At 41.0% G+C, this 27,118-nt stretch overlaps 2 protein-coding genes and 1 long non-coding RNA gene across 3 annotated transcripts; 1 reads left to right on the top strand and 2 right to left on the bottom strand.

The window, feature by feature from the left end:
• Positions 1 to 92: 92 nt before the first annotated feature.
• LOC148419769 (uncharacterized) lies at positions 93 to 12,850 on the bottom strand. The gene is made up of 3 exons (XR_015866427.1): positions 12,617 to 12,850; positions 11,835 to 11,931; positions 93 to 591 (listed from the first exon to the last, which is right to left on the bottom strand). It is a non-coding gene; the product is annotated as an uncharacterized LOC148419769 (long non-coding RNA).
• On the top strand, positions 860 to 4,268 carry six3a (SIX homeobox 3a). Its single transcript, XM_088421998.1, has 2 exons — positions 860 to 2,053; positions 3,210 to 4,268. Exons 1-2 carry the CDS (start codon positions 1,266 to 1,268, stop codon positions 3,403 to 3,405), a joined length of 984 nt encoding a protein of 327 aa, XP_088278124.1. The 5' UTR covers positions 860 to 1,265; the 3' UTR covers positions 3,406 to 4,268.
• A 3,055-nt stretch (positions 12,851 to 15,905) lies between the features above and the next one.
• six2a (SIX homeobox 2a) lies at positions 15,906 to 23,005 on the bottom strand. The gene is made up of 2 exons (XM_088421323.1): positions 21,827 to 23,005; positions 15,906 to 16,823 (listed from the first exon to the last, which is right to left on the bottom strand). Exons 1-2 carry the CDS (start codon positions 22,384 to 22,386, stop codon positions 16,379 to 16,381), a joined length of 1,005 nt encoding a protein of 334 aa, XP_088277449.1. The 5' UTR covers positions 22,387 to 23,005; the 3' UTR covers positions 15,906 to 16,378.
• Positions 23,006 to 27,118: the final 4,113 nt, after the last annotated feature.

Below are 27,118 nucleotides of genomic sequence, written 5' to 3'. Positions count from 1 at the left end.
CCCCCCCCCCCCCCCCCCACACACACACACACACACACACAAAGAATGGTACATAATAGCAGATAACACCTGCAGCTTTGCTTTTTGAATGATTAGCCGCTCAGGTAAAAAAAAAAAAAAAAAAACTTACTCACCCGAATGTCCCCACGCTGCAACTTTTTTCGCGTAAAACTCCGCGCGCAATCCGCGCACGGGGAAATAGCGATCATCTTAAAAAAAAAAAAGGCTAGAGAACGAAACAAAAGTTTTGAATTCCACACCGATTTGCAGCAAAGGCGGCTTAGGATCATGATGTCAGCTTTCTGCAGGTCGGATTAGGCGTCTGCAATCGTACCCCCCCCAAACGCACAATGCGACACATTTGAACACCCTCAGCCGCAAACATGAAAATCACACCGCGCTACCGCACTAAGCTCAGTCTTGTGACCGCCGATGTGGACATGGATCGCGTCCTTAGCTTTGGGAAGGGGGGGGGGGGGGGGGAAGGGGAAGGGGGGGGTGAAAAAGTGTTGGCATCAAAAGTCACTCATGAGCTTTCCGAGGCTTCTGGTTCTGGGGAGGAGCGAGGAAGGCGGGACCGGCCCGGCGCACCTAGGAGACAAAACCAAAACAATATTAGATTATTCTTATTTTTTTGGAACAAACTTGCAAGTCCCCCCTTGAGAAGGGGGTAGGGGGTAGGGGGGCAGTTATTAAAGCGGGCAATCATATTGCGGGTCGTAATTGCAGATTCCGTGCGGCAGATAGGCTCCGGTGGAGGCTGGGCCGTATAAAAGGGAGGGCGGGAGGGGGGCGGGGCGATCGGGGCGGGGGGGGGGGGGGGGGGCGGGGGGAGGTTGCCGTGGCGATGGAAGACTCCGATAACCCCCCGCGCCGGCGGCAGCGGTGGTGAAAGCCTCGCGCTACGTACTGGCTAATGATTGGCACGCCTGACAGTGATTGGCAGCGCCGCCATGGCAACGGCGCGGCGACACCAAGAAGACCAATAGAAAAGGGAAACAAAATGTTTCAATGCTACACTCAACGGCGGATTTAGGGGGGAGATATTATGAGGCCGGTGTCATTAGGCGATAGCCATTGAATCATCCGATCCGCCGCGGTTGTTTTTTTTTTTTTTTTTTTTTTTTTTTTAGGGAAACTTCCTCCCCTCTCGCGCTCGCCGCCGTCGTCTTTTTTCCTCACCCCCCCTGTCAGCCGCTTGCGGCCGCCGGCGCGGGGCTGCTCGTCCGCTCTTCTCCCCGTCGGTGCTCGCTCAGGTCATTTCCATGGTGTTCCGATCGCCCTTAGAGCTCTATCCCTCCCACTTGTTCCTGCCCAACTTCGCCGAGCGGCCGCTGCTGGTGCAGGCGAACGGCGCCGCCGCGGCCGCCGCCGCCGCCGCAGCGGCCGCAGCCGCGGCCGCCGCCGCCGCAGCCTCCGGCGGGGGTCCGGGCGGCGGAGGCGGCGGCGGCGGCGGCGGCCGCTCCCCGGACGAGCTGTCCATGTTCCAGCTGCCCACGCTGAACTTCTCCCCGGAGCAGGTGGCCAGCGTGTGCGAGACGCTGGAGGAGACGGGCGACATCGAGCGCCTGGGCCGCTTCCTGTGGTCGCTGCCGGTGGCGCCCGGCGCCTGCGAGGCCATCAACAAGCACGAGTCCATCCTGCGCGCCCGCGCCGTGGTGGCCTTCCACACGGGCAACTTCCGGGACCTCTACCACATCCTGGAGAACCACAAGTTCACCAAGGACTCGCACGGCAAGCTGCAGGCCATGTGGCTGGAGGCGCACTACCAGGAGGCCGAGAAGCTGCGCGGGCGGCCGCTCGGGCCCGTCGACAAGTACCGCGTGCGCAAGAAGTTCCCGCTGCCCAGGACCATCTGGGACGGCGAGCAGAAGACGCACTGCTTCAAGGAGCGCACGCGGAGCCTGCTGCGCGAGTGGTACCTGCAGGACCCCTACCCCAACCCCAGCAAGAAGCGAGAGCTGGCGCAGGCCACCGGACTCACGCCCACGCAGGTCGGCAACTGGTTCAAGAACCGCCGGCAGCGGGACCGCGCCGCCGCCGCCAAGAACAGGTTGGACCGCCTCCTCCTCCGCCTTCTCCGCCTCCCGCGCGCTTTCCGCGGAGCTTTGCTTCCAACCCGACCGTCGCGATCGCCCCTTTCCTATCGACGAACAAAACAAAACGTTTCAAAAGGAACCTTTTCGAGACCGCGCTCAGAAATTCTGCGAAAAGCACATTTGCTCTTTCCGAGGGACCCGAATAACAACAACAGGGACCCAAAAAACAACATTATATAAGAACTAAAATTGTTGTTTTTAAAACCTATTTAAAGACGACTTCGCTTTATTTTGTTTTGTTTTCCCCAACAAGTTAGCGCCCATAAACAATACGACAGAAAAACAACATTGCAGCCTTTGAAACGTTCTGAACCTGTATTTTAGAAGAATAAGCATCTTACCGGAGGCCATTTTTATACTTCACACCAACCCTAAAAAGTCTTTGTGCTCTGCAAAAACATAAGCAAATGTCCCAAAAGAAAATCTGAGCTTAGTGTAGAAAAACGCATACGGTGGCCGTACATTACGTGCATAATATTGCAAATTTTCTCCAAAATAGCTTGAAAAGGCACCGTGTATTTTCACCGCTTGAAAACGGCTCACAAATAATTGCACAATATCAGTATTTATTGGAGCGTAGCATTTTTGGCAGCGTCAACAAACAGCTTAAAAATAACCAAATGAATATTTTTTTAAAAACCGATATTCCGACCTAAATATTGGCTCGATGGTTTTATTACGATTGTTGACTTAATTGCGTTATTTTTAACCGACCACTTTTAGTGGAAAAGATTATTCCGTGCAGGGATAATAGAAAATATCATTTGCTGTATTCATAACATAAAGTGTCCTATCACTGCACTCGTAATTGATTAAAAAAAAATAATAACAACAACAATCCGCTGGCGGATCATCTGGAGGCATTCTTCAATGTTATGATTGTGATCATGATCCAGAGTTATTATCATGAGTGGACATTTAGCGTGATTGCGGCGAGATCGTTGGCGGGACAAGAATGTTTGCATTCTCACGCCATTTGCGGCGTTTTTATGCATGCATGCACGCATGCCAAAGGGTGTATGGAGAGGAAAAGCTTGTTTGTTTTTCTTTGCTCGTGAAAAAAAAAACAAAAAAAAACATGCTGAAATGTGCTTTTTTGTTGGGGTGCAGGCTCCAGCACCAGGCGATGGGCGCTTCGGGCATGCGCTCCCTGTCGGAGGCCGGCTTGACCCCTCACAGTTCGGCCGAGTCGCCGTCGACGGCGGCCAGTCCCACCACCAGCGTGTCCAGCGTGACGGAGCGCGTGGACGCCGCTTGCACCTCCATCCTCTCCGTCACCTCCAGTGACTCCGAGTGCGACGTATGATACGCGCCCCCCACCCGCCCACCCCTCCAAAAAAGAGAGAATTATTGCAGGGATCCAGAGGACTTGGACGGAGGAGAGGAAATAAAAGGATCGATTGCTATAAATATGACATCAAAACAGATAAAGCACGTGCTTTTTTTCATTAAGAGCGCTTTCAAAAGAAAAAAAGGACACACGCACACTTTTATATATATATATATATATATATATATATATATATATATATATATATATATATATATATATATAAGCTCTTCCTCCTCTTCATCACAACAATATAGACTTGCATGAATACTCCTTTTTTATTTTTTAATCTTTTGCATCCAGAGGAGCATCCAGAAGAGGGAATTTAAAAGAAAAAACAACAACATTTGGAGCATTTCTTTTGGGTGATGACGTCACGCAGGCAAGCTGCTTTTTTGTTGTTCATCAGACAATCATTTCAAGTCGTAAGCACCTTTTTTGTTTGTTGTTGTCGTTCCAAAAAAGAGACAATAATTTGTCACTGCCTGTGTGGGGTGAGAATAATGTCTCGGATTTTCTTTTTTTTTTTTTTTGTATATCTGAAGAAGGAAAAAAAAAACCGATGCCATGCATCCTTCTCCCGCTGTGTAATATAAATTGTAGAATATATGCTTGTACATACCCCCCCCCCCCACCCCATCAAAAATGTTCCAAACACTGACGCGTGCTCAAGTTCGGCCTGTGTGTTTCTGTATGTGACATTTACGCATATCACAATGTGGATCTTCCTCCTCCTCCTCTTCCTCCTCACCTTCCATCTTTTTATATAATGTGAATATCATAGGATCTCTTTATGTTGCTGTTTTTTTTAAATAATCAAATATACTATTTAATTGAAACGTTTTGGGAGTGATTCTCTGCACGGGATAAGTGGCTGCATGAGCACAAGTTGATATTATTGGATTGTGGGGGCATTAAGGCTCATCTGCTTACACAACTCACCTAAAGCTTGCAGCTTAAACCGCAGCGGCGCATAAAAAAAAGAAAGAAATGTCATGTTTGCTCCAGCGTGTTATTCAAATATATACAACTCGAACCTCAATGTACACGTTGGTGGAAACCAAAGGGGAAAAAAAATCGCTGAGTGCCATTTGCACCTTTTGTTTACCGTTGCTGGTGAATGGCGAAATTAAGTCAACGTGCCATTAAATGGCCTCATCGCGATGGGACTCCTCCCCTGCTCCAATCTGCCATTGTGGCCCTCTCAAAAGAGCTTTTCTTCCCGGAACCACAAGCACCCCCCCAGAAAAAACCCACCCCGAGCTCTCGCTCTGAAAAAAGGGGGGATTTCTCCCCTGCAAGTCTTTTTTTTTTTTGCAGCTAAATCTACAACCAATGAGCACATGCAGGACACTTGCAGGATTTTTTTTTAAATTGGGGGAGTGCAAAAAGAGGAGCGTTGTGTCCTCCTTTTGCAGATTTTTTTTTCACTATGTTCTAAACGCGTTTTCAATTCTGATTATATTAAATATTTGAAGGCACAATTTAGTAATTTCAGCGACCATTTCTTTCAATGTAAGTAAATGTAAAAGGTATATAAATACTTCCAATAGAAGGCAGCCATGTGGAGGGGGAGGCAAGCTCCCACTTTAAGAGGAAAAAAAACATATAACGTGCTAAAAAAAAAATAACATTATTTACGTAACATTTTAACTGTGTTCATAATGTATAATGAATAACTTTTAAGCACTGAAAATGGTGTGTTTAATTTTATTTTATTTCGTCCACAACAAAACCACCTTGCCTCAAATACATTTTAAAAAATATATTATTCTTTAATAATGATGCAGATTCAGATGCACTTATTTCTCGCAACCACAAAATAAAATTGAGAAAATGCAACTTCTTTTCCCCCTGTTGCTTTGGTGTTGTGTAAACAAAACGCTGACTAAACAAATTAAGAAGAGAACATTATTTGAAAATCAAAGCATTATTGGGACAAATATTTTTACACAATAACATTCTTTTTCTCTACATCACACACACTTCCATACACACGGAGCTTGTTTTTAGTTTTTTGTTTTTTTTAAATAGTTGGCGTCATAACTGACTCAAAAAAACAATAAACTAAAAATTCAGTTTGAACGAGGGTTTATCTTGAAGGTACTCCATTATGTTACGTTATTTACGTTCTATATACTCCATAAAACAGTTTTTTTTTTAAATCAAGTTAGTTAAACTTTGTCAAAAACCTTGAGTATTAAAAGGGACTCCACAGCAGTTTCTTTGAGAATAAACCTACAAAAATCTTCATCAATTTTCAAGTGTGCATATTTCCAAACTTACCCCCCCCCCCCCCGTAAAAAAAAAAAAAAAAAAAAAAAAGTTAGCTAGTCCAATTAGGCCTTGGAGGTTCGGGCGTGTCACTGCAAAACATACGTGGGCGCGCCATGAACAGTGTGTGTGTGTGTGTGTGTACATGTGTGTGTGTGTGTGTGTGTGGGGGGGGGGGGTCGTGTTCGTGATGTGTCAAGTCAAATATGGATCAGCACACAAAAGAACTTAGCGAGGAGTAATCTGTGTGTGTGATACTTACAAGACAAGAATGTGAGACAATCACACGGCGCCCGAGCGCACACCGACGCCTGCCACGCAACTTTTTTTTTTTTTTTTTGCAAGTTCATCTTTCCCAAGCAATCGTAGACGAGGGGGGAGGAAAACATGCCGAGAGGTGTTGTCAATGAGGCACTCTTGAATGCTTGCCCTGCCCTGGTTTTTTTTCTTCCTTTTTTTGAAGCGCACACAAGTTGGGCATTAGTGTGTGTAGTCATGCAAACTGTACTACAAGCTCCGTATAGGTAGCATGAAATCCTTTTTATTTATTTATTTATTTATTTTGGGGGGGGGGGGTAGCCTGCGCCTGCAAAAGGACTGTGCGTTCATTGATATTGTTACAATCTAAGGCACACCTGAACAATAACAAGTACGCAATGAACGAAAGGCCTTCCGGAAGGCGCACTATGTAATATTTTGATTCTCTTATCAAATGTCTTGGGGGGGGGGGTAATTTTGAAAATATTAACTCAATACTTTAAGGCAGCAAGATATTAAAGGGAAAAAAATCGATGTGGGTGCTGCGATATTGCCATCGTCACCATATCTAAAGAAAAAAGACTTTTTGTCTTAATAACCTAACCATCTTAATGAAATAAACATTTTGTTTTTTGATCCGGAAAAATAAGCAAGCGCAATGAAGTCTGAGACAATTATGTGTAATAATTTACAATATAATTTGTGACCACTGCAGTGGAATCGCATTTTGTTCTAAATACTATTGGACATTGACTGAGGACGCGAGAAGAAGACATCCTGTCCTTTCGAATCATGCACGTGTTATTGGATGCAATTCACTTTGCCGTGTTGTTGAGACAAATAGAGGAGGCAAATTTAAAAACTTGCTCACAGGAGGTGATAAGTTTGTTTATTTAAGCTATTTAGGGTTAATAATACCTTTATTTTTATGACCAAACAGACGCCGATGTACATAATTGCATCTATTGGGTTTAAATCAAATAAAAGAATAACATTCGAGATGAAACTTATCGCACATATTTGCGATATGAGGATTTTTTATGTATATTGCCCATAGCTATGACTGAACATTGTTGTGATTTACGAAATATTTTTACTGTTATTCTTTCAAATCTGTTGGATTTTCATTTCATGTTTTATTTTTACACTTGAACCTATGCGCATATGGATTAGATCTGAGTGTGACCAAACGAGGCCAGATAGAAAAAAATAGAAAGATGTAAGGGCCATAATCATTGTTATTTTATTTTGGCTCGTTAAATACTATAGAAATGGCTCAATTAAGTAGGTTTGGATGGATGGATGGATGGATGGATGAATGGGTGGGTGGGTGGATGGATGGATGGATGGATGAACAGATAGATAGATAGATAGATAGATAGATAGATAGATAGATAGATAGATAGATAGATAGATAGATAGATAGATAGATAGACAGACAGACAGATGACTGTGGCAAGCGATTCCATTTCGCAGGTTAAGTGAGGAGCAGGTGTAATTTTAGCAGCGTGTCTACTGCGTAAATGACAGGCGCCGTGCACCTGCCGCTTGTGGCCAATGCAGCCATCCCCGAGCACGCACGCGCGCACACACGCGCGCGCTATGAATTTGTTGCTCAGACGTGACGGCGTTTACTTCCGGTAAGTGTTGATCGCACGCAAGCAAGCGGAAGACGAAAGCGTCCCAGCAAAGCAAAGCAAAGCAAAGCAAAGCACAGCAAGCAAGCTTCGACTCGAGCCAAGTCGCTCGTGCACGCCGAGGCCCGGCGCGTGCATGTGTTGTTGTGGAAGGCCACCGGGTGCAAGCTGTGATCTCTCGCCCCGCGCGCAGCGACTGGACAGAGAGGGCTGAGCAGCTTAAAGAGAGGCCGAGCACCTGGGCTTCCTCCCGCCGTTCTCAGGGCTTCTTAGTGCACACGCGCACGCGCGCGCGACCATAACACAAGCATATGCCGCGCGCTGGACGGCAAAACATGTCCAGTGTGTTTTGCCATCTGCTTTACGGCACAGAAGCACGCATGCTCATGATCTTAGCATTCAAGCATATAGCATTTTTTTTTTATGTTGGACGTGTGTTTAACCCCTTCGAGCAGCGTCCTAATGCATGGGTGTTCAAACTACGGCCCGAGGGCCACTTACGGCCTGCCGCGCATTTTTCAGTGGCCCGTGACGAAATGAAGAAAATTGACAGTACCAAGGCTACTTAAAATATTTAAGTGGTGATGCTGTTCAGGGTGATGGAAAAACAAATGTTTTTATACTGTCACGCTTCTGTAGACACACAATTAAAATAATGAAAAATTAAATTAGCAAAAATGTTAAAGTGTCCTTTGGGACATCCCATTTGGCTTCGTTTTGTAATGTTGTTGGAGCAAATTTTTCCTCTGAGGACAGCATGAGGAAAAATCAAAAGCTGTAAAGCCCACATGGTTATTATTTTACTTTATTCATTAAACATGATACAAATCAATCAAGCAAGCATATTTTTTTACATTTTATTTACCAAAAAAGCGAGGAGGCAATTTTTTTACACTTCTAATGCTGTCAACGAATAGTTTTGCATGACTTTTTTAAAATAGTGTGGGCCATGTCTAAATCTAGTTTTTGTATATGCCGCGGGCCACAAACTCGTGGCTTGCAGGCCACAAATAGCCCCCGGGCCATAGTTTGGACATCGAGCATATTCTACAGTTTTGAGTCACTGCAATGAAAAATTACTGAGTAAATGCAACTCTAATAGGTGTTGGGTGTAACGACTCATTCAACCCTAAAGACGTTATTTTTACGTTGTTTTAAGATTACTTACGATTTGGTGAAGGGGTACTTGGCTGAAACAATACTTTAGACTGTAAAGTAAAAGGTTAGGGTAGCACTGGTACAGTTTTCTTTTCAAATTAAGAGCAAATCGATTGAAACGTGAAGCAACTCTTTGCTAATTTGTGTTGCAGTATCTACTCTGCTAAACCTTGTATTTATGTATTCATATTTTTTCATAAATACTATGAGTAACGCAATTTGTTGAAGGTACAAAGTTGAAAAATATTCCTTAGAAAATGGTTGAGAACCACTCATTTGAAAGGTATGTTTGATTTTGTATTTATTGTACTAATGTTTACGTGTGCACAAATGTCTAATACCTGCACATTTATCGCGTTTCTTGGAAATATGAAGGTAATTTGAAAATGTCTTTTTTTGAACAAATGCAACGATAAAATAGTGGAGTACTGCATGCCCTGTGTGGATCTTGAAGGGTTTATGAGGGGGCTAATCTGTGGAACACACATTGCACATTTATGGCAGGGATTTGCTTCATTTCAAGCGGGCCAAAAAAAAAAAAAAAAAGCTTCCCGCCTGCTGCCGTGACGCACAAGTGCAAACAAAAGGTCAGGGATTGACCGCTGCTCGCTTGGCTTTATCAATTCGGACCCCATTTACGAAATGCCATGGATTAGGCCGGCGGCCACGCCCACTTTACACACATACAGTCTGTGAGTGTGCAAGGCCAAGCTTGGTAAACAGCGCGCAGCCAAACGTGTTCCTTGACTGCCATCTAGCGGCCGTTTCGTTTTCATCCGACGACCACCGCATACGAATAAAAAGACACACATGAGGGCCATATGCTTTTTTTCTTCTACTTTAACTTATGGAGCATGGTAAAAATCAATCACGCAAGCAATTAAACATTGGCAGGCCGTGTCAAAATGCATCTTCAGTATATGCAGCGGGGCGCAAGAATGTGGAAAGCAGGTCACAAATGGCCCCTGACTGGGAATTTGGACACCTATGGGATGCAATTGGAAAAAAAAGTGCGGCTTTTAAGTTTAATAACCAAAAAAAAAAAACTGACAGTCTCATCAAGAATGCAAATTTTGAAAGCGATGCTTATGTATGTAAACAGTGTCGCTAATAGTGATTGTAAACATTAGATAAGAACCACTAGATGGCACTAAAATCTACACTTGTCACTAATAAAATCCATTTGTGGCAGAGTAAATCACAGATGTCACCATTTTCCTCCTAGGAATGGGCGTGGCTAAAAGAAAGGCGAAAAAAAACAACCAGGCCAACATTTTGCTCCGCCCCTTTCCTGTGAGATTTTAACAGGGTTTCTGCAAGTAGCGGCAAATCTAGTTACATCCATTTCAATGTCATCATCACCATAACATAACATCACCATCTAAACAACAACGATGATTTGATTTAAAACTTGACAAAGGAGTCATTATACTGAATTTAAGCAGTCGTAGGTTGTTTCGTTCTAACTAATTTGCTCTTAATTTGAAGAGGAAAATGTACAGTTTCTGTCACGTTAAAGAAAAGAACAAGGTGATTCGAACTTGGCTAAATAAATGCATACGCTTTGTAAAGGAGTCACAATAACACAATTTAATATGTTTCATGTTCTGATTAATCTGCTATTCCTGTTCCTGTCACTTTTTGCTGAGTAGTCACTATACCACAATTTAGCAATAATAATAATGGTAATAATAGTTGTTCTAATGAGTTTGTTCTCAATTTGAAAAGAAAACCGTACTGCTCCCGTCACAGGTCTAAAAAAGCAAAACATTGGAATAAAAGTTGACAAAACAAATGTATAGGTTTTGCAAAGCCTCACTAAGCAAAATGTAATTGAAAAGCACTGATTTAGGGAAAAGGATAAAGCGCACAACTTTGAGCTCTACGTGGCATTTCCAGCCAAGGAATATCGCGGCATAAATGATCAAGTGGCTTAGCTGTGATCTGCCTTTTGATTGGTCACTTGTAATTCGCCTGTCCGACATGCTCGGTGGCCTTTCTACAGCACCGCGTGTTTTGTACGCTCGGGATTAACATGCCACCTCCTCACATACGTTCATGGAAATGTCAGGTGTGTGCGCACAACAACAAAAAAAAAAAACGAGACATTATCTTACCCCACCAGACACAAACACTGCACGGGTATTATCTACCACATGCAACCTTTACTCATGACTGAACACCGCATACTCATAATAAATTCAATAACATTGACATGACATTTATTGATATATTTTTTGTTATATGACTGATATGATTTATTGAATTCTAGACACAATACAAAAGGGAAGAAAATCGGGGCCAGTGAGGTAAAATGACTCTCGATTTTATCTGAAAATTCCAATTCCAATCTCACAATTTTGACTTTCAAGCTAGTGTTCTCGCTTTATCGAGAAAAGCGAGAATTCTGAGAATAAAGTCAGAATTGTGAGAACAACAGTAGAATCCTCACTTGAAAGACATTTACCAAGGTGCCAGTATGACGTTGAACTGGAAACCAGTCCCCCTAGTAGTCAGGCGATGAAATGCAATGATCAAGTCAACCGCCAGAGGGCGCAGCAAGTCCAGCATTAGAATTCAAAGACACGTGCAGTCCGATTAATACGTTTTTTTTCCAAACAGTTAAGCACGGAACAATGCACAAATAAAGATTATTGAAGGTCTATTAAATACATGTTCCCATGCGTCACCTAGGATAAGAATGCACTCACTGTGATTTGTTCATTTATTTTGCCAAATAGTATCCCAAACCAGCGAAAAACAATTTCGGATTTCCTACTGGTTTACAAGAAAATTGCGTGACTAATAAATATGACCAAAATAAAGGCTTCCGACATTTTGCAAAGGAGTCCGTTAAACACAACTAAATGCGTTTCTCTCCAAACTCAGAATGTCATCTTGGCAACATTCAAACTGCGGTAACTTGATCACTTTTTTTGAACTTACTCTATGTATTATATGTCATTTTAAAGGGAATTAAGTGTAGAATTACAATCCATCAATATCTCAATTTTCGTCTGGTTTTGTGAAAATGCATCACATACATTAAAAAAAAAAAAAAGTCCAAAATCAAATTACCTGTGCTGTAGATGTTTCCCAAAGTCCTCCATGGATGAGCCAAATTTCACACAGATAGAAGCATGAGGTCCGCATTCATTTCCGGTTCGAGTCTTTCCTAATTGAAGAAAAGACACTGACAATTATTATTATTGCTTTCTTCTGTGTTATGTTCAAGCCAGTCTGACTCATTTACACTTTGCCAAGGCGGTGCATAAGCAACGGTGCTTTCACAAGTGAAAAACAGGCTCAACAAGCGAGCTCTTTTTTTATGAAGGAAAAACACACACAAACAGGTGGTAAACAAGTCAAAATCACAATACACTCAATTGCAATAGAGAGTAAACCAATCAAATTGCTGAAAAAAAATCTAATTTATCAGGTTTAATAGATGCAAACAAAGTGAACATGAAAAATGTCTAAAATCATATTTTTTTTTAACAAAACCAAGAATTTCTTAAAGAATCATTACATATAATATATAGTTCGTTGTTAGTGATCTATATACTTGGTTGAATTCAAAACAGCACAAATAATGTATAAAGCATGTAACAATCAATTCAACAAGTTTTGTCAACCGTATTTCAGATTTGCCACATTGTGAACGGTCGTGAACGCCCCGCCAGTATAGCTAAATGCACTCGAAGCATTTTTTCATCTCTTTTCTTCTCAATGTGTTCATTTTACCATAAATACCCCAAGTTACGCTGCATCCGTGTTTCACCAAGTTTACGACTGCGTGGTTAGCCAAAAGACCGCAATTAAAAAACGAGTCAAATGCAATACCTTTCTGTGATGCTTACCTTGCTACTCTTCATTGTCTGTATTCATTAGCGTTAGCCCTAGCATTAGCATGTAGCCTATTCGTGCTACTACACAGAGCCAGGAAAATCCTTCAAAATTCCCAATAAGCGGGGGTCGTCATCTGGGCCATTATCAGAAATTCGAATTCAGTCTGTGTGGTATTATAAACAATCACACTTGTATTTCACCCCTTTTTTTTGCATTCACTTTATTTACAGCTCAGCAGCTAACGCTGCGATTCTATGTGACAGCAGGGACTTCTTCTTCGTGCGCTTCCAAGGTCTTGTGCTATGTATAACATTATGTGGGGACCACCCAGTGTCCAAAATGAAGTACTACAGTGCCAGCACTTAATTGCGGTCTAGCAATGTTATACAACCACAAACTTTGATTGGGGCATTTCTTCCCCCCGGATATATGGGTTTCATTTGATTTTTTTATTTATTTTCCTCATCAGTATTCCAAACAAAATATGCATTTTTTTAAACAAATTGATCATATAAAATATCGATACAATTAAAGGAAAAATGCTATAATGGGGTACAGGGGACCAAAAAGGAAGTTCTTTTACTTTATTTTTTCAAACTTATTTTCAATATATTTACAGGTGACCCTTATTCGTGAGAAATTTTGATACCGCCGCCCTAACCATCACAAGAAATTGCCTAACTAACCTCAAGCAAAAACCCACTTCAAAACTATACTCTGTATATCTTTACTAAGTGTTTTCGATTTCCCACATTGTGAGCAGTGGTTGAACGTCTCGCCAGAGTATCTTTGGAACCGTTTTTTTCTTTCTACCGCTGCGCAGCTCGAGTTCATTTTGACATAAATATCACCAAGTTTATGATTGTGTGTATATGTCAAAGTACCATAATTGATAAACGAGCCAAATGGAATATCTTTCTGTGTTCTCTGACCGGTGCACTCTTAGTTGAAACAGCTGAAGACCTCATGATCTTCACATGATGATCTCCGTTGAAGTAATATTTCTGTGTGAACAAAGATGGACTTGGACGGTGGTTCAGTCCGCTCGCTTCTTTTATTGAAAATAACTGCATTGGCTGCTAACGGTTAACTGACATCCACCCGTTATGATAATTATTGGAATTAGGAATACGGCCGAAGAAAAATGCGCATCTGTGCGTCAAAACTTGCCTGATGTGAATGCCGGATCAATCTTCCTCAAATGGTGTTGAATAATTAAAAAATATATATATAACCTTTAAGTTACAGTTTATAGGACACACCTATACTTTGGGCCTTCATTTTGAGGGAATTAGGATTATTATTAACAAGTTTTGAGGGAATAACTCCTCGCATGAGTCATTCACATGAATGGGAGACAAAAGTGGATCTAGCACAGACCCCTGTGGCGCACCTTTTACAGCACAGGATTATTCGCTTAAAATCTTAGCTAACTACAAATGACAGGTTTAATAACGCTCTTTAACGTGCCCATCAGGCCACCAGCCAGACCAATGGGTAGAAAAACACTTACAAAAAAAAATGTCGTTAATCGTCAAGGTGGACTTGTTTAATCCAAGCTATCAAGTGACGATCGCTGGAAAAGTCATGAGAGGGGATTGAATGATTTTGAAATGGTGGCGACTACCACCTGGGAAACCACCTCGACTTGTTTTTTGCCTTTGTTTTTTCCAGCACCGGCCGCCATCTTGCTCTTCATTTTGACTGTAACACAACACCACACACACGAACACACACACTGCCGTTTTATAGCATGCACCTGATACTGTACACTCCAAAAATGTGCACTGGCAGAAGCAGGAAAGATTTAACTCTTTAAGTTGCTCCAGTCACAAGAGTAAACCCAAACAGCATTTATCCATCATATAAAATGTGGCTGAAATGTATGTCGGCCAAATGTATTATTCATTGAGAAAATATGGATTTTGAATTGCATGCACGCACGCACTATATGTCCACGGTGCTGAAAAAAAATCTGTTTTTTGGTCAGAAGTTTCACTTTTCAAAAGTCAGAATTGATTCGCATAATTCGAATTTTAAAGCCTCATTCTCACAACTGTCTCTTTAAAGTTAGAATTCTCACACACACATACACAATGTATCATTACATTACATTAACTACCGCTAATCTATTAACTTTTTTTTTTTAATGTGCAATGATTCTTGCCGTCTAAAACGCATTTAAATTCAAAGTTAAACTTGAAATGTTGTCTTTTAAGCATTGTCTTCGGGTCATGGCAAAATAGCACAGCCGTTAATCAGCTGTCAAGAGTGTGAAGTCCTTGCCTCATTTTGGAGGCTATAAACGTTTGACCGCTGACCCCTGTGATGGGGAGGCGAGTGACCAGTTTCCCCGGGGGGACACTCAAATGTTCCCTCTAGACACACTTCTTCACGCCAAAACAAACAATTAAGTCCACTCAAACGGCACTACAACTACTGCAAAACATATAAAAAAAGATATACACTTAGATAGATAGACAGACAGACAGACAGACAGACAGACAGATAGATAGATAGATAGATAGATAGATAGATAGATAGATAGATAGATAGACAGATAGATAGATAAAATATATTATCTAGTTTTCTCCCTGCAAAAAACAACAACATTTACACGAGGCTGCAGAGGAAAAGGGCCGTCGTGACGTCATGATCGTGATAACCAAAACATGCATTTGTTCATTTGGACATTTCCGGTTATAGAAACAGCGAAAACACAACTACTGAATACATTTGTTTTCGTCAAAATAATAATAATAATAATAATTAAAAATGAAAAATAGAATATTAGTCAGAAAGTTGCACTTCCTTCGCCCAGTTTGCGTTTAATTCATTTGCATCAAAATATATGCGCTATACTTTCACAACGTCAGAAAACACATTAGAAACAAAGCCTGCTGTTTTTTCACATTCGAATAGGATTGTCTGAGAATGAAATGGATATATATATATATATATATATATATATATATATATATATATATATATATATATATATATATATATATATATATATATATATATATATATATATATATATATATATATATATATATATATATATATATAGACACGTATTTTTTAAAGGGGTTCAGTTTGGGTGCATGGTCATGGAATTAAAACTTTATATGCTCTGGGATTTACATGGAGTTCAATTTTATATTTGACTATCTTGAGATAAGATACAAAAAGAATGACATATAGTAAAAACATAAACAAAACGCAATACTTGTCCGTAGATTTAGTTTTGCTGAGATTATTGGGGAGGTAGCGTAGAATGAAGGAAATGCTCCCAGATGAATCCACATTTGTTTTTATTGTAAATGGTATAAGAAACTATAAGGCTTCATCATGTCAACTTCACATGCAATAGTCTTGTTTTTTTTACCTGCAAATGATAATAATCATAATATCGAAGAGAGTATTCAAAGATATTTCACTCCCCGCATAAAAAAGCAAGACGGGCTCTCTTGGAAAACCCTGTAAACAAAGAAAAGCAAATCTAATCCACCTAGAAAACAATGAGCAATAATTAAGACGTTTGTCACTAAAATTGTTTTCAACAATCTGGCGCGTTACATTTTGTTAAAATACTTTTTTTTTAACCCCCACTGTAATGGACCCGCCCACATTTGCTGCCAATCAAAGAGAACGGTTCTCCGTTTTAAGTGCTTTCTTTCAACCCCTCACCCTAAAAAAAATCCGCACTGACTGGCACATTTTTCTATATTAAAAAGAGGGGGTGGTGGTGGGGGGGGGGGGGGGGTCTTCTATGAGCCCAGGTCCACCAAGTTGGACGACATGGGGTTGAGAATGCTGTCGTGGTGCATCCCAAGATGAGGATGATGATGGTGATGAGGGTGATGGTGATGGTGGTGAGGGTGCAGATGGTGGTGGACCGAGTCGGTTCCGCTTCCGCTTCCGGGCTGCACCGGGACGGCGCCGGGACCGGGCGGCGGCGGCAGGCCGTGCAAGGGGGCCTGGGCCTGGGCCTGGGCCTGGGCCTGGGCCTGGGCCGAGGCCAGCAGCAGCGCCGGGCCGGGGGAGGCCTGGTGCTGGTGGTCCGGCGTGCCCGCGGGCGTTTTGTCCTCGTCCGAACTGGCCAAAAGAGTTTTAGTTCCGTTCAGCGACGGCGTCAGCGCGTTGGCTCCGCCGCCGTTGTTGCCGCTGCTGCTGCCGCCGCCGCCGCCGCCGTTGTTGTTTTCATTGTTCTCCCTGCAAACACACAAAGCTACATATGTACTTTGCACAATTTGGAGGGGTGTATAAAAGAAATTAAAAAACAACAACAATAATACGCCATAGCTATACCATGCTTCCAATAGAAGATTCAAATAAACTAAATGACAGCATACAGGTCTGCAAAAAATATATATATCGAAAAAATAGCGTCATTCACGATAAACGAGCCGAACAATAGGCATATCGCAAAAAATGCAATAGATATGAAATGCTGTGCTTTGATCTAACTTAAAGGCGTGTCGGAGAACAATGTAAGTTTTTACAATAAGCTACTGATCTGAGGATTCATTGAGTCCGCATATTCTGCCAGGTGACATAGTGTACATGTCATTTTTAAAAGAAAAATAAAGTTTAATGTCGCAATAACATCGATGTTACGATGTTTATCACACGTATTGCAACGATGTAATTTACGTCTATATTAAATGGGTGTTGAATATCGGGTATTGAACATGTTTTTTTCTTTTTTTTTGTATATATTAATATATATATATATAAATGAGTGGCGAATATCGGTTTTACTGCGATATGAATTTTTCAAATGATTTATTAAACGTTCTGTAGTATGTTTTTTTGCTCAGTTTTATTTGTCGTTTTAAGAAATGTAAAAGTGCACTTTTTCCATGCGTGCCTACAGCCGCAGAATTTGTAAGATATCGATGTCAAAATTTGTATAAAACCTCACTATAGTGAAATGAAGGGAGTACTTCATTTAATTGAAATGTGGTAAAGTGTAAAAAAAATAAATAAAAGTTAGTTGAGCATATTTTCATCTTGTGCACATGTGAATACGTTCAGTTATAAAGATATTGACGATGCACGTTCTTGAAAGAAAATTAAACTCTTGAAATGGCTTACATTATGTTAAATTATTATTACTAAATTATTATAACAATCCAACTGTTAGTAAAAAAAAAAAATGTATTTTGTATGGAGAGCTTTGCAAGTGGCCAATTCAGTTGTTTTATTTTTTGGGGGGAGCAGTTTAAAATCTGTCCCATTGCGGAATGACGTCAACAAGTGGAAATTGCGCAAGGTGCAGATCGGAGGCCAACAAAGTTGTCGTGCGCCCGGCTTTTGGCAAGACGTGATTTATTTGCAGCTTTCAGCCTCGAATAAGTGGCCCGAGGCTGAAAGAAGACACCCGCCAAGCATGCACAAAACACCTGACAGCGACATGTCTCTCCTTACACACACAAGCAGGGAGGCGTTTTCTTGTGTGTGGTCAGAAAGGCAAAAATATTGCAAGAAAATGGAGAGCTTCCTGGCAATTATACATATAGGTCGACTTGTTTTGTGATATTGTTTTCATTGACTCGTTGCGATATTAACAACATATGAAGGGAGAAAATCCATAAAATTGAAAAGTCAGCCTTTGACGAAGAGTCAAAACCAGAGCTTTATTTTTGCCAATAAAATTAATCTGGGATCTGTTTTGGGCTCCGAGTTTACATTTTTGGAAAGAGAATTTGCGACGTGGTCATTGCGTAACTTGGTGTCTCTTAAAGTGTGGTCAGCATTTTTTTTTTAAAGCAATGGCTTGGTGTAAATCAGGGGTGTTAACCCTTACTGTACAAATATACATATGTATACAATATTACGCACACGTTTATATATATATATATATATATATATATATATATATATATATATATATATATATATATATATATATATATATATATATATATATATATATATGTGTGTGTGTGTGTGTGTGTGTGTGTGTGTGTGTGTAATTTGCACATCAACAACTTATTATATAAGATCTTATTCGATTTATAGATAATTTTTGTAAAAATATAAACCACATAACACATATATATATTAGGGGTGTCACACTTTAAATCTATTCATTCAAATATTCTGTCGTTTTTTTTAAACGATAGTTTGGTTATTTTTTTCTACCCAACTGTTTTTGAGTTTTCTCAATGTAATTTATTTATTTATTACATTAGGAAAACAACTTGAGATTCATTATTCCTTTTTGATACTGTCCAAAATAGTACAGAACACACATCGCTATTAATCATCAAACACTGACACTACCATTGAGCGAAAACAAATCTGCTCACTTTTATACTTAACAAAATCCTCTCGTGGGCCGGACTAAATCCGTTTGAGGGCCAAAACTGGCCCGCAGGCCGTATGTTTCACACAGCCGGTGTAAATGAAGCGACGTCAATGTCAATTCAATGGAATTAATTTGCTTTTGCTCTGGACGGGAGCGGTCCTAAACGTTTGGATCGGGACCCAACATGGGCGGTAAAATGTGCTTTTTATAGCAGGGGTCAAATAAGGTCACGTAACTGTCTTTGGGATGGAATGAGTTTTGAGACGAATGCAAATATGTCTTTTGTGCAAATATGTCAAACGCTTGGACATATCTTCATTTGTACTGAAGTTTTCTGAACGAAAGTCAATTCAAAAATGTACCGTCAAGTATTACAAGTAAATTATAAGTACAACTGCTAAAGAATACCGATTGGGAGTGGAATCGATGCTTATAAGTTAGGTCAGAGCCTCAAACTTGGATTTGATTAACTCGTCAACAAGATTTTTTTGCTGTTGTTGATGAATTGGAAGAAGTTTGTGCTTGCCCACTGAAAACAGAAACACACAATTTTGAACCCAACTGTTTTTAGAGGGCAGTGTTGAGAACTTCCTGGGTTGCTTTGCACAAAACAACAAACCAAAAGGGGGTAGTTTTCTACAGGAAAACATTTAAAAAAAAAACAATTGGGAAAAAATTACAAAAATATTGACTCGGTCGTTATTTTTGATACAATTATATACTTATACCCTTCGAAATGGAGTATTTTTTAATCCGACCGTTTTTAAAGTGCAGTTACTTTTTCGTTGGTAATTGACTTGCTCTATAAAAAGTTTTTTTTGACTTTAAAAACATTGCATTATATCAAAATAATATAATGTGTGTTGCCTCCTTGAAAATTAACTCATTCAATCTCCAAAATAGTCCTTAAAAATAGTCAAAGAAGGACATTTCAGGTAACAACATGTTTTTAGAGTGTAAGTTACTCAATCAACAAAACAACAAAGTCAGTCATATTTTGTATAAAAAAAACCCTCCCTCAAATAATTTAAGTGTCAAAAGAGGGTCTAAAAACTACTCTCTAAAAACACGTGAGTTAAGCCTAACCCAATTGTGGGCCAAAAAAGGACGAACCAAATGTTTAGGTCAATTTCATCAAAGCCCATTCTTCATGTTCTCTTGTACAAAATAACCCAAAACGTTGGGTCAAATTGATACATATATTCTGTCTTTTTTTTTAAACGATAATTTTGACCCAATTGTTTTACAGTTTACTCAAAGTAATTTAATTATTCTATATAAAAAAAACTCATTATCAGGCAGTAGAAAACGACTATTAATTTAAAAAAAAAAAAACGCTTAATATCAAAAAGTGCGTGACCTAATTCAGTCCCAAATAGTTTTTCCGCGTTAGAGTCCAGACGTTCAATCTTGTAGCTACTCATTTCTTCCATATTTCAAGTGTCAGAAGGAGGGTCTCAAATGACCGGTCCTAAAAACATATGGATAAAAGTTAGCCCAATTATGGGATTTAAAAAAAGGGGTGCATCCAATATTTGTGTCAATTTCATCCAACGTTTTGGGTCGTTTTGCATAACTACAACCTCAAAAATGAAGCCGTAAATGCGGAAGAAATCGACCCAAACATTGGACCTTTTTTCACCCCTAACTGAGCTGTTTTTAACCTAACCGTTTTGAACGCAATTAATTCAGTTAAGAAACTAAATGATATTACTTTCTTGATGGGAAAAAAAGTACAACGAAGTTACCTAACGCTCATAATGAGCTGTTTTGCACAAAACAAATTGGTTCTTTAGGACGAGATATAATCACAAGCTCAAAAGGCGGCTTTTTTTTTTTAAAGAAAACAACCCATAAATATGGAGCAAATTGACCCAAATTTTACCCCAAATTGAGCTAAAATCAAACCGTTTTAAGTGTAAGACAATTGAGGAATTAATTTATAATTTAACTTTTTTGATGGGGAAAAAACGCAGTTATGCCACACTGTTAGCCACCTGTTTTTAGAGTGCGATTAATTGCAACGTATCACGCTAGATTGGATTGAGGAACTGAATAATTTTACTTTCTTGGCGGGGAGAAAAACACAGCTATAACGCCGCTAGCCACCCGTTTTTAGAATGTAATTATAACTATATTCAAACGTACGACCAGTTGGGGAACTAAATGGTAATTTTACTCTCTTGATGGGAAAACAACGAAGTTACCTGACGCCGTTAGTGTGTAATTAAATGTCACATAAACTACATTCAATCGAGAAACTAAATAATCATTTTGTTGATAAGAAAAAACGCAGTTGCCTAACGCTGTTAGCCACCAGTTTTTACAGTGTAATTCATTGTAAAGTATCACACTATACAATCAATGAAGAAGCTAATTTAGAATCTTATTTTTCTGGCAAGAAAAAACGCAGTTACCTAAGACGCTATCCATCAGTTTTTACACTGTATGTAACGTATGACACAACAAACAATTGAGAAACTAAATGATATTTTTATGGGAAATAAAGCGCAGTTAAACGGCGGCAGCAACTGGTTTTTACGGTGTAATCGTAACGTATCACACTACAAACAATGGAGAAATTAAATATTATTTTGTTAAGAAAAATGCTTACCTGACGCCGTTAGCCACGTGTTTTCAGCGTGTAATAAATTGTAATTTATCACAACAATCGAATAATAATAGTACTTTCTCGATGGGGAAAAAAAGCTTTTGGGATGTAATTGATTGTAAAGCATTGCGCCAACTCATTTTGTTAATGAAAAAAAAAACTTAAGTGAGAATAAAACGGTGGACGCCACTAGTTTCGTTTGGGCTCCGGATTCATAAGCGCAGCGTAGAAGGAAGTAAATCCAGAGGAGAAGGGATAGAAAGCGCAAGAAGCTCTTCGGGGTTCTCTGACCTGTCCTTGGCCTCGGCGGCGCGGTCCCGCTGCCGGCGGTTCTTGAACCAGTTGCTGACCTGCGTGGTGGTGAGTCCGGTGGCCTCGGCCAGCTCGCGCTTCTCGCGCGGGGACGGGTAGGGGTTGTGCGCGTACCACTCGCGCAGCACGCTGCGGCTCTTCTCCTTGAAGCAGTAGCTGGTCTCCTCGCCGTCCCAGATGGAGCGCGGCAGCGGGAACTTGCGGCGCACGCGGTACTTGCCCACGGCGCCCAGCGGGCGCCCCCGCAGCTTCTCGGCCTCGATGTAGTGCGCCTTGAGCCACAGCTGCTGCAGCTTGGCGTGGTTGTGCGCCGAGAACTGCTGGCTCTCCAGGATCTTGTAGAGCTCGCGGAAGTTTCCGCGGTGGAAGGCCACCACCGCCTTGGCCTTCAGCACGCTCTCGTTCTTGTGCAGGTGCTCGCAGGCGGGCAGAGACCACAGGAAGCGGCCCAGCCGCTCGATGTTGCCGCCCTGCTGCAGAACCTCGCACACGCACGCCACCTGCTCCTGCGTGAAGCCGAACGTGGGCAGCATGGACATGGCTCGGCCAAAGCGCTCCCCGGGGCCCGCATGCCCCGCCCGAGGAGTCCGTCGACCCGCGAACCGCTCCCGACTCCTCCCGGCCCGGCTCGGTTCAAAAAAGAAAAAGCAAAAAAAAAAAGCAAAAAAAAAAAATACAAAGTCAAAAAGTAGTCGCGGCCGCTCCGGACGACGGCCCGGTCCGGAATTCTTCGCCGCGAGGACTCTGTCGATCCCCAAAAAATAGCAACCTGACTCGCGTGGAGGAGGTGGGGACAAGGTGGAAAGAGGCCGGCCGCCACGCCCACCCAAGACCAAAACACTTTTTTTTTTCTCGGAAGAGGCTCACCTCACTTTGACGGACACCTGGAGGAGCCAAAGAGCGTCTACTTAACGCTCGCCAAACACCGCGACGCACAAAAAACTTTGAAAAGTGCGTCCGCTCAAATCAGCGCTTTGATTCGAGGGAACTGTTTCGGAATGAACATTTCAAACTTCAAACGGTTCAAATTTGCGCTCTGCTTTTTATGTGTTGTTTACACCAGAGCTTTCTCCAAGGCGGTCCGTGAAATTTGGGTTATTCATTTGTCTTCATTTCATTTCATTTTATATTAACTGTGAAAGTATCGTGCCTTTTCAAAGAGGAGTCGACCAGTTAAATAAATGTTTTTAAAAATGTATTTTATGCCTTTTATGTCTACAGTAGCTTGCTAACGAGGCATTTGATTTTATTATGCCGTTTTTGACGAAATTAAATGGCAGCAACGTGATTGGGGGGAATTTATTTTCTAAACTTTAATCTACTTGTTGTCAAATTGAATCGTTGGTGAAAAAAAGGTAACCTATGTTTTGCTTGTTTTTCCTTGGAAAATGTCCTTTCTAAAAGAGGTCCCTGACTCTTCTTGAATCTTGAAATGTAGCATCATGTGATCCTCAAATGCCGGCACACAGACTGTAAGAAACTAAGTTCCTGCAGGTGTGTGTGTGTGTGTGTGTGTGTGTATATATATATATATATATATATATATATATATATATATATATATATATATATATATATATATATATATATATATATATATATATATATGTATACATCTATGTGTATACAGCATTTTGCAAAGGATACATTTAGTGCAGTAAGTTGCTTCATGTTCCATTTGATTTGGTCTTAACTTGAAAATAAAACTGCACTGTTCTCGTTTCAGTATTTATATTATATATATATATATATAAATAAATATATATATATATATATATATATATATATATATATATATATATATATATATATATATATATATATATATATATAAATACTGAAACGAGAACAGTGCAGTTTTATTTTCAAGTTAAGACCAAATCAAATGGAACATGAAGCAGCTCAAGTTAAGACCAAATCAAATGGAACATGAAGCAACTTACTGCACTAAATGTATCCTTTGCAAAATGCTGTATACACATAGATGTATACATATATATATATATATATATATATATATATATATATATATATATATATATATATATATATATATATATATATATATATATATATATATATATATATATAATATAAATACTGAAACGAGAACAGTGCAGTTTTATTTTCAAGTTAAGACCAAATCAAATGGAACATGAAGCAACTTACTGCACTAAATGTATCCTTTGCAAAATGCTGTATACACATAGATGTTAAGTTTTACACATTATTATACATATAATTTGTATTTTTGTTATTTTTTACAACTTTCATGTAGAAAGCAAGGTAACATTTTCACTGTACGAAGAAACTTGTTTTTACACTGTGCGCATGGCAAAAAAACGCTTTGAATCTTTAACTTTAGCATAATATGACTCAAATGCAGATTCTAACACACACGGTAAGTAAGAAAACAGAATGAATAATGCCGTGACAGGAACGGTATGCTTTTCTTTTCAAATTAAGAGCAAATTAATTGGCAAATGAAGCAACTTACATGAGAATTCTGACAAAGTATAGTTGCTTCATGTTCCAATCAACTTAATTCTCATATCCGAATTTATTTCCAGAATTGAAATTTTAAACACTTTATTCTCCCAATTGTCACTTCAAAGTCAGAATTGCGATTGCATTCTCAGGATTGTCATTTTACAGTCACAATTCTGACTGATGGCGTTGAAAATAAAGATGGAATCTTCACTTCTAAGTCCGAGTTCCAAAACGGGAGTTAAAAATGAGAACTCTCACATAAGGCAAATTTCTGACTTCGAGGACAGAAATCCGAAATTGCCGACTTGAAAATTAGAGCCCCGGATGTAAACTCCAAAGTCTCGCTTGGAAGTGCAGAATTCGCAAGCAAACTTACTCTTAAGCTTAGTCTTAAAAGTGACAATTCTGAGATTTCTAAGGAAAAAAGTGAGAACGTTTTTTTCCCTCTCGCACAGAGATAACAAAAAAAGCGTTTGAAATGAAGATGGCACCCCAGGGTTCCGCGCCGGGGCCCCCGACATTGTTTGTAAACATCTCTCCTCAGAGAAGCAAGCCTGATCAAAACTCTCGGGGCGGAATTATTGGCCCCGCTGATGAAGGCGGCTCGCCTTTCCCCTAATAGGCCGGCCGCCTGTTTTCACAACCTCCCGCCGCCGCGACCTTTGGCTAATTGGCTTGATTGCTGCAAGATGTCGCCGAGGCATCGCGCGTTCCACCTGAGCCCGGCGCCGCGAGGGGCCGGCGGGGAACGTTCTCCGAAAAGGGGCGTTATTAAAGCCAGGGCTCCACCGCAACGGGGCCGGTAATTGTTTGTTTCCATCTATCCCGTTAGCTCGGAGGAAGAGGGGCGAGCGCGCCAAAGCGCTTTGAGACGCTCAGACCAGTCCGGGCTTCGCCTTGGCTACGCGGTCTGTCCTTCCTCGATGAAAGCGCCACCCGTCCCCGTAAAATAAGATAATAAACAAGGTATGGGAACAACACCGGTACTGTACTCGTCCCGATTTTGGTTGAAAAATGAGCAGATTTTTCGTCGCGGCGCGCAAAACACTTTCTTCTTCCCAGAGAAAATCAGCCAGAAGACAAGGGATTTGGCTTTTGGGTCAGGGCGAGCGGCTAGGGAGATCCCCGCAGAATCAGATAAAGGACCCGCTTGGGTAAGCGGATCCCGGCGACCGATCCCTCCTGATCCGGCGACTGGGAAAAGGGAGACGGGAACATGCGGGAGCAGTTAGGGGGAGCCGCCTTTGAAGGGCCGGAAAAAGCCGGCGTGTCGTCGTACGCGCCGGGCGAGCGAGGGAGCTTGTTTTGGAAAGTTCGCGCCGATTTCACGTGTGCTTTCCACTGCCGGTTATGTCGTCCGGGCGAAGACGAGGCGGGCCCGGCCCGATAAAGACGGCTCGCCGCACGCCGCCACGCCGACGGGAGGAACCTATATTTATTGACATTTTTGGGGGTGGCTTGTACGTAATGAAAATGTTTTGCGGGGTCACCAAAGTGTCTCCGGTGACTTTTTGCATGTATTGCAAAAGTGTGACGATGCGGTATAATGCTTATAAGGGTGACCGTGTTTTGAACCTGTGCAGTATTGGCACCATTTTGGGGTCATTTTCTTCCTCGTGATTCTGGCAGTATTTTAGCCAAGGAATGGCACCGTTCTGCGGTCCTGCAAAGTTCAACTTTGAGGTATGCTAACCATCTGGGTGAAATTTCAGGTCCCTAGTGTAAAATGTTGATTTGTTTGAGTTGACATTTGTCACTTGCTTTGATTGTGATTCTATGACATGATGGATTCAACATGTTATGAGCTGGGTTTTTTTTATTCCAAGGGTGTGTTGGAAAGGAGGTGCATATTTTTTTTTTTCTTGAAGATGTTAAAAGAGAGTGAATATTTTAAAGGTACTGATAGGCAGTTATGCTGTTCAAATTTCATTCCACACAATCAATTCATCATGATATTCACATATACATATATATTAGAGCAGGGGTGCACAAACACGTTCTTTTGAGGGCCACAGAAGATCTCCCCTAACCCGGGTACATCGGGAAGGGATTCATTAAAAATGGAGCCGCAGTAATTAGCGACATGCTAATGCTAGAATTTGCGCGGAGGGCCTTTTACAGCCTGCTGGCGCTTTTACTCGAGACGCAAGCGTGACCCGGTGTCAGCGGCCATATGGCCATAAATAGTTGTCCCATAGTGTCAGCGCCGGCTCTGACGGCGCTTGTGGGGTGCATCAACATCCGGGGCCATTCTGGGATAAAGTGGCAGATGTTTGCTTTGGAAGCGCTTCATCACAGTGTCAACAAGGTGCTGGCGATATTACATTCTGACGGTATGATAAGCATCAACCTTAATGTTACAGCTCATGATTGTTTTTCCGCGCAATCTCATTAAAAAAAAAAAAAAAAAAAAATATATATATATATATATATATATATATATATATATTTAGTTTAGTTTATATAGTTCTTGATAAGTCAGAGCCTCGGTAAGCCATGTTTAAGGCTAATTACCATATTTCCCCAAATATAAGACTTGTATTGCTGAGCTCGTCACGGCATTCTTTTCAATAAAAGAAGCGAGCAGACTCAAACAACGTCCGAGTTCGTCCTTGTTCACACAGAGGAATGTTACTAAAACCGAACGGTTACGCTGTCTCCAGCTCATTCAATGAAGTTGCGCCAGCTAGAGAAGACGGAAAGGTATTCCGTTTGACTCGTTTATTCTTTTGGCTTGAACACACAAAATCATAAACTTGGCGGATGGTGCGCAACCGGTAT

The sequence above is a fragment of the Hippichthys cyanospilos genome, chromosome 8 (genome assembly GCF_059441005.1).
Source record: "Hippichthys cyanospilos isolate Australia breed blue-spotted pipefish chromosome 8, RoL_Hcya_1.0, whole genome shotgun sequence".
NCBI classification, from domain to species: Eukaryota; Metazoa; Chordata; class Actinopteri; order Syngnathiformes; family Syngnathidae; genus Hippichthys; species Hippichthys cyanospilos.
This window is presented reverse-complemented; position numbering and strand designations above follow the sequence as displayed.

Bases quoted from the DNA above. Each gene is read 5' to 3' on its own strand.
- six3a (XM_088421998.1), top strand. From the start codon at position 1,266: ATGGTGTTCCGATCGCCCTTAGAGCTCTATCCCTCCCACTTGTTCCTG. The intron at 2,054-3,209 runs GTTGGACCGCCT...GTTGGGGTGCAG, and splicing joins GCCGCCGCCGCCAAGAACAG to GCTCCAGCACCAGGCGATGG.
- six2a (XM_088421323.1), bottom strand. From the start codon at position 22,386: ATGTCCATGCTGCCCACGTTCGGCTTCACGCAGGAGCAGGTGGCGTGC. The intron at 16,824-21,826 runs GTCAGAGAACCC...GTGTGTTTGCAG, and splicing joins GCCGCCGAGGCCAAGGACAG to GGAGAACAATGAAAACAACA.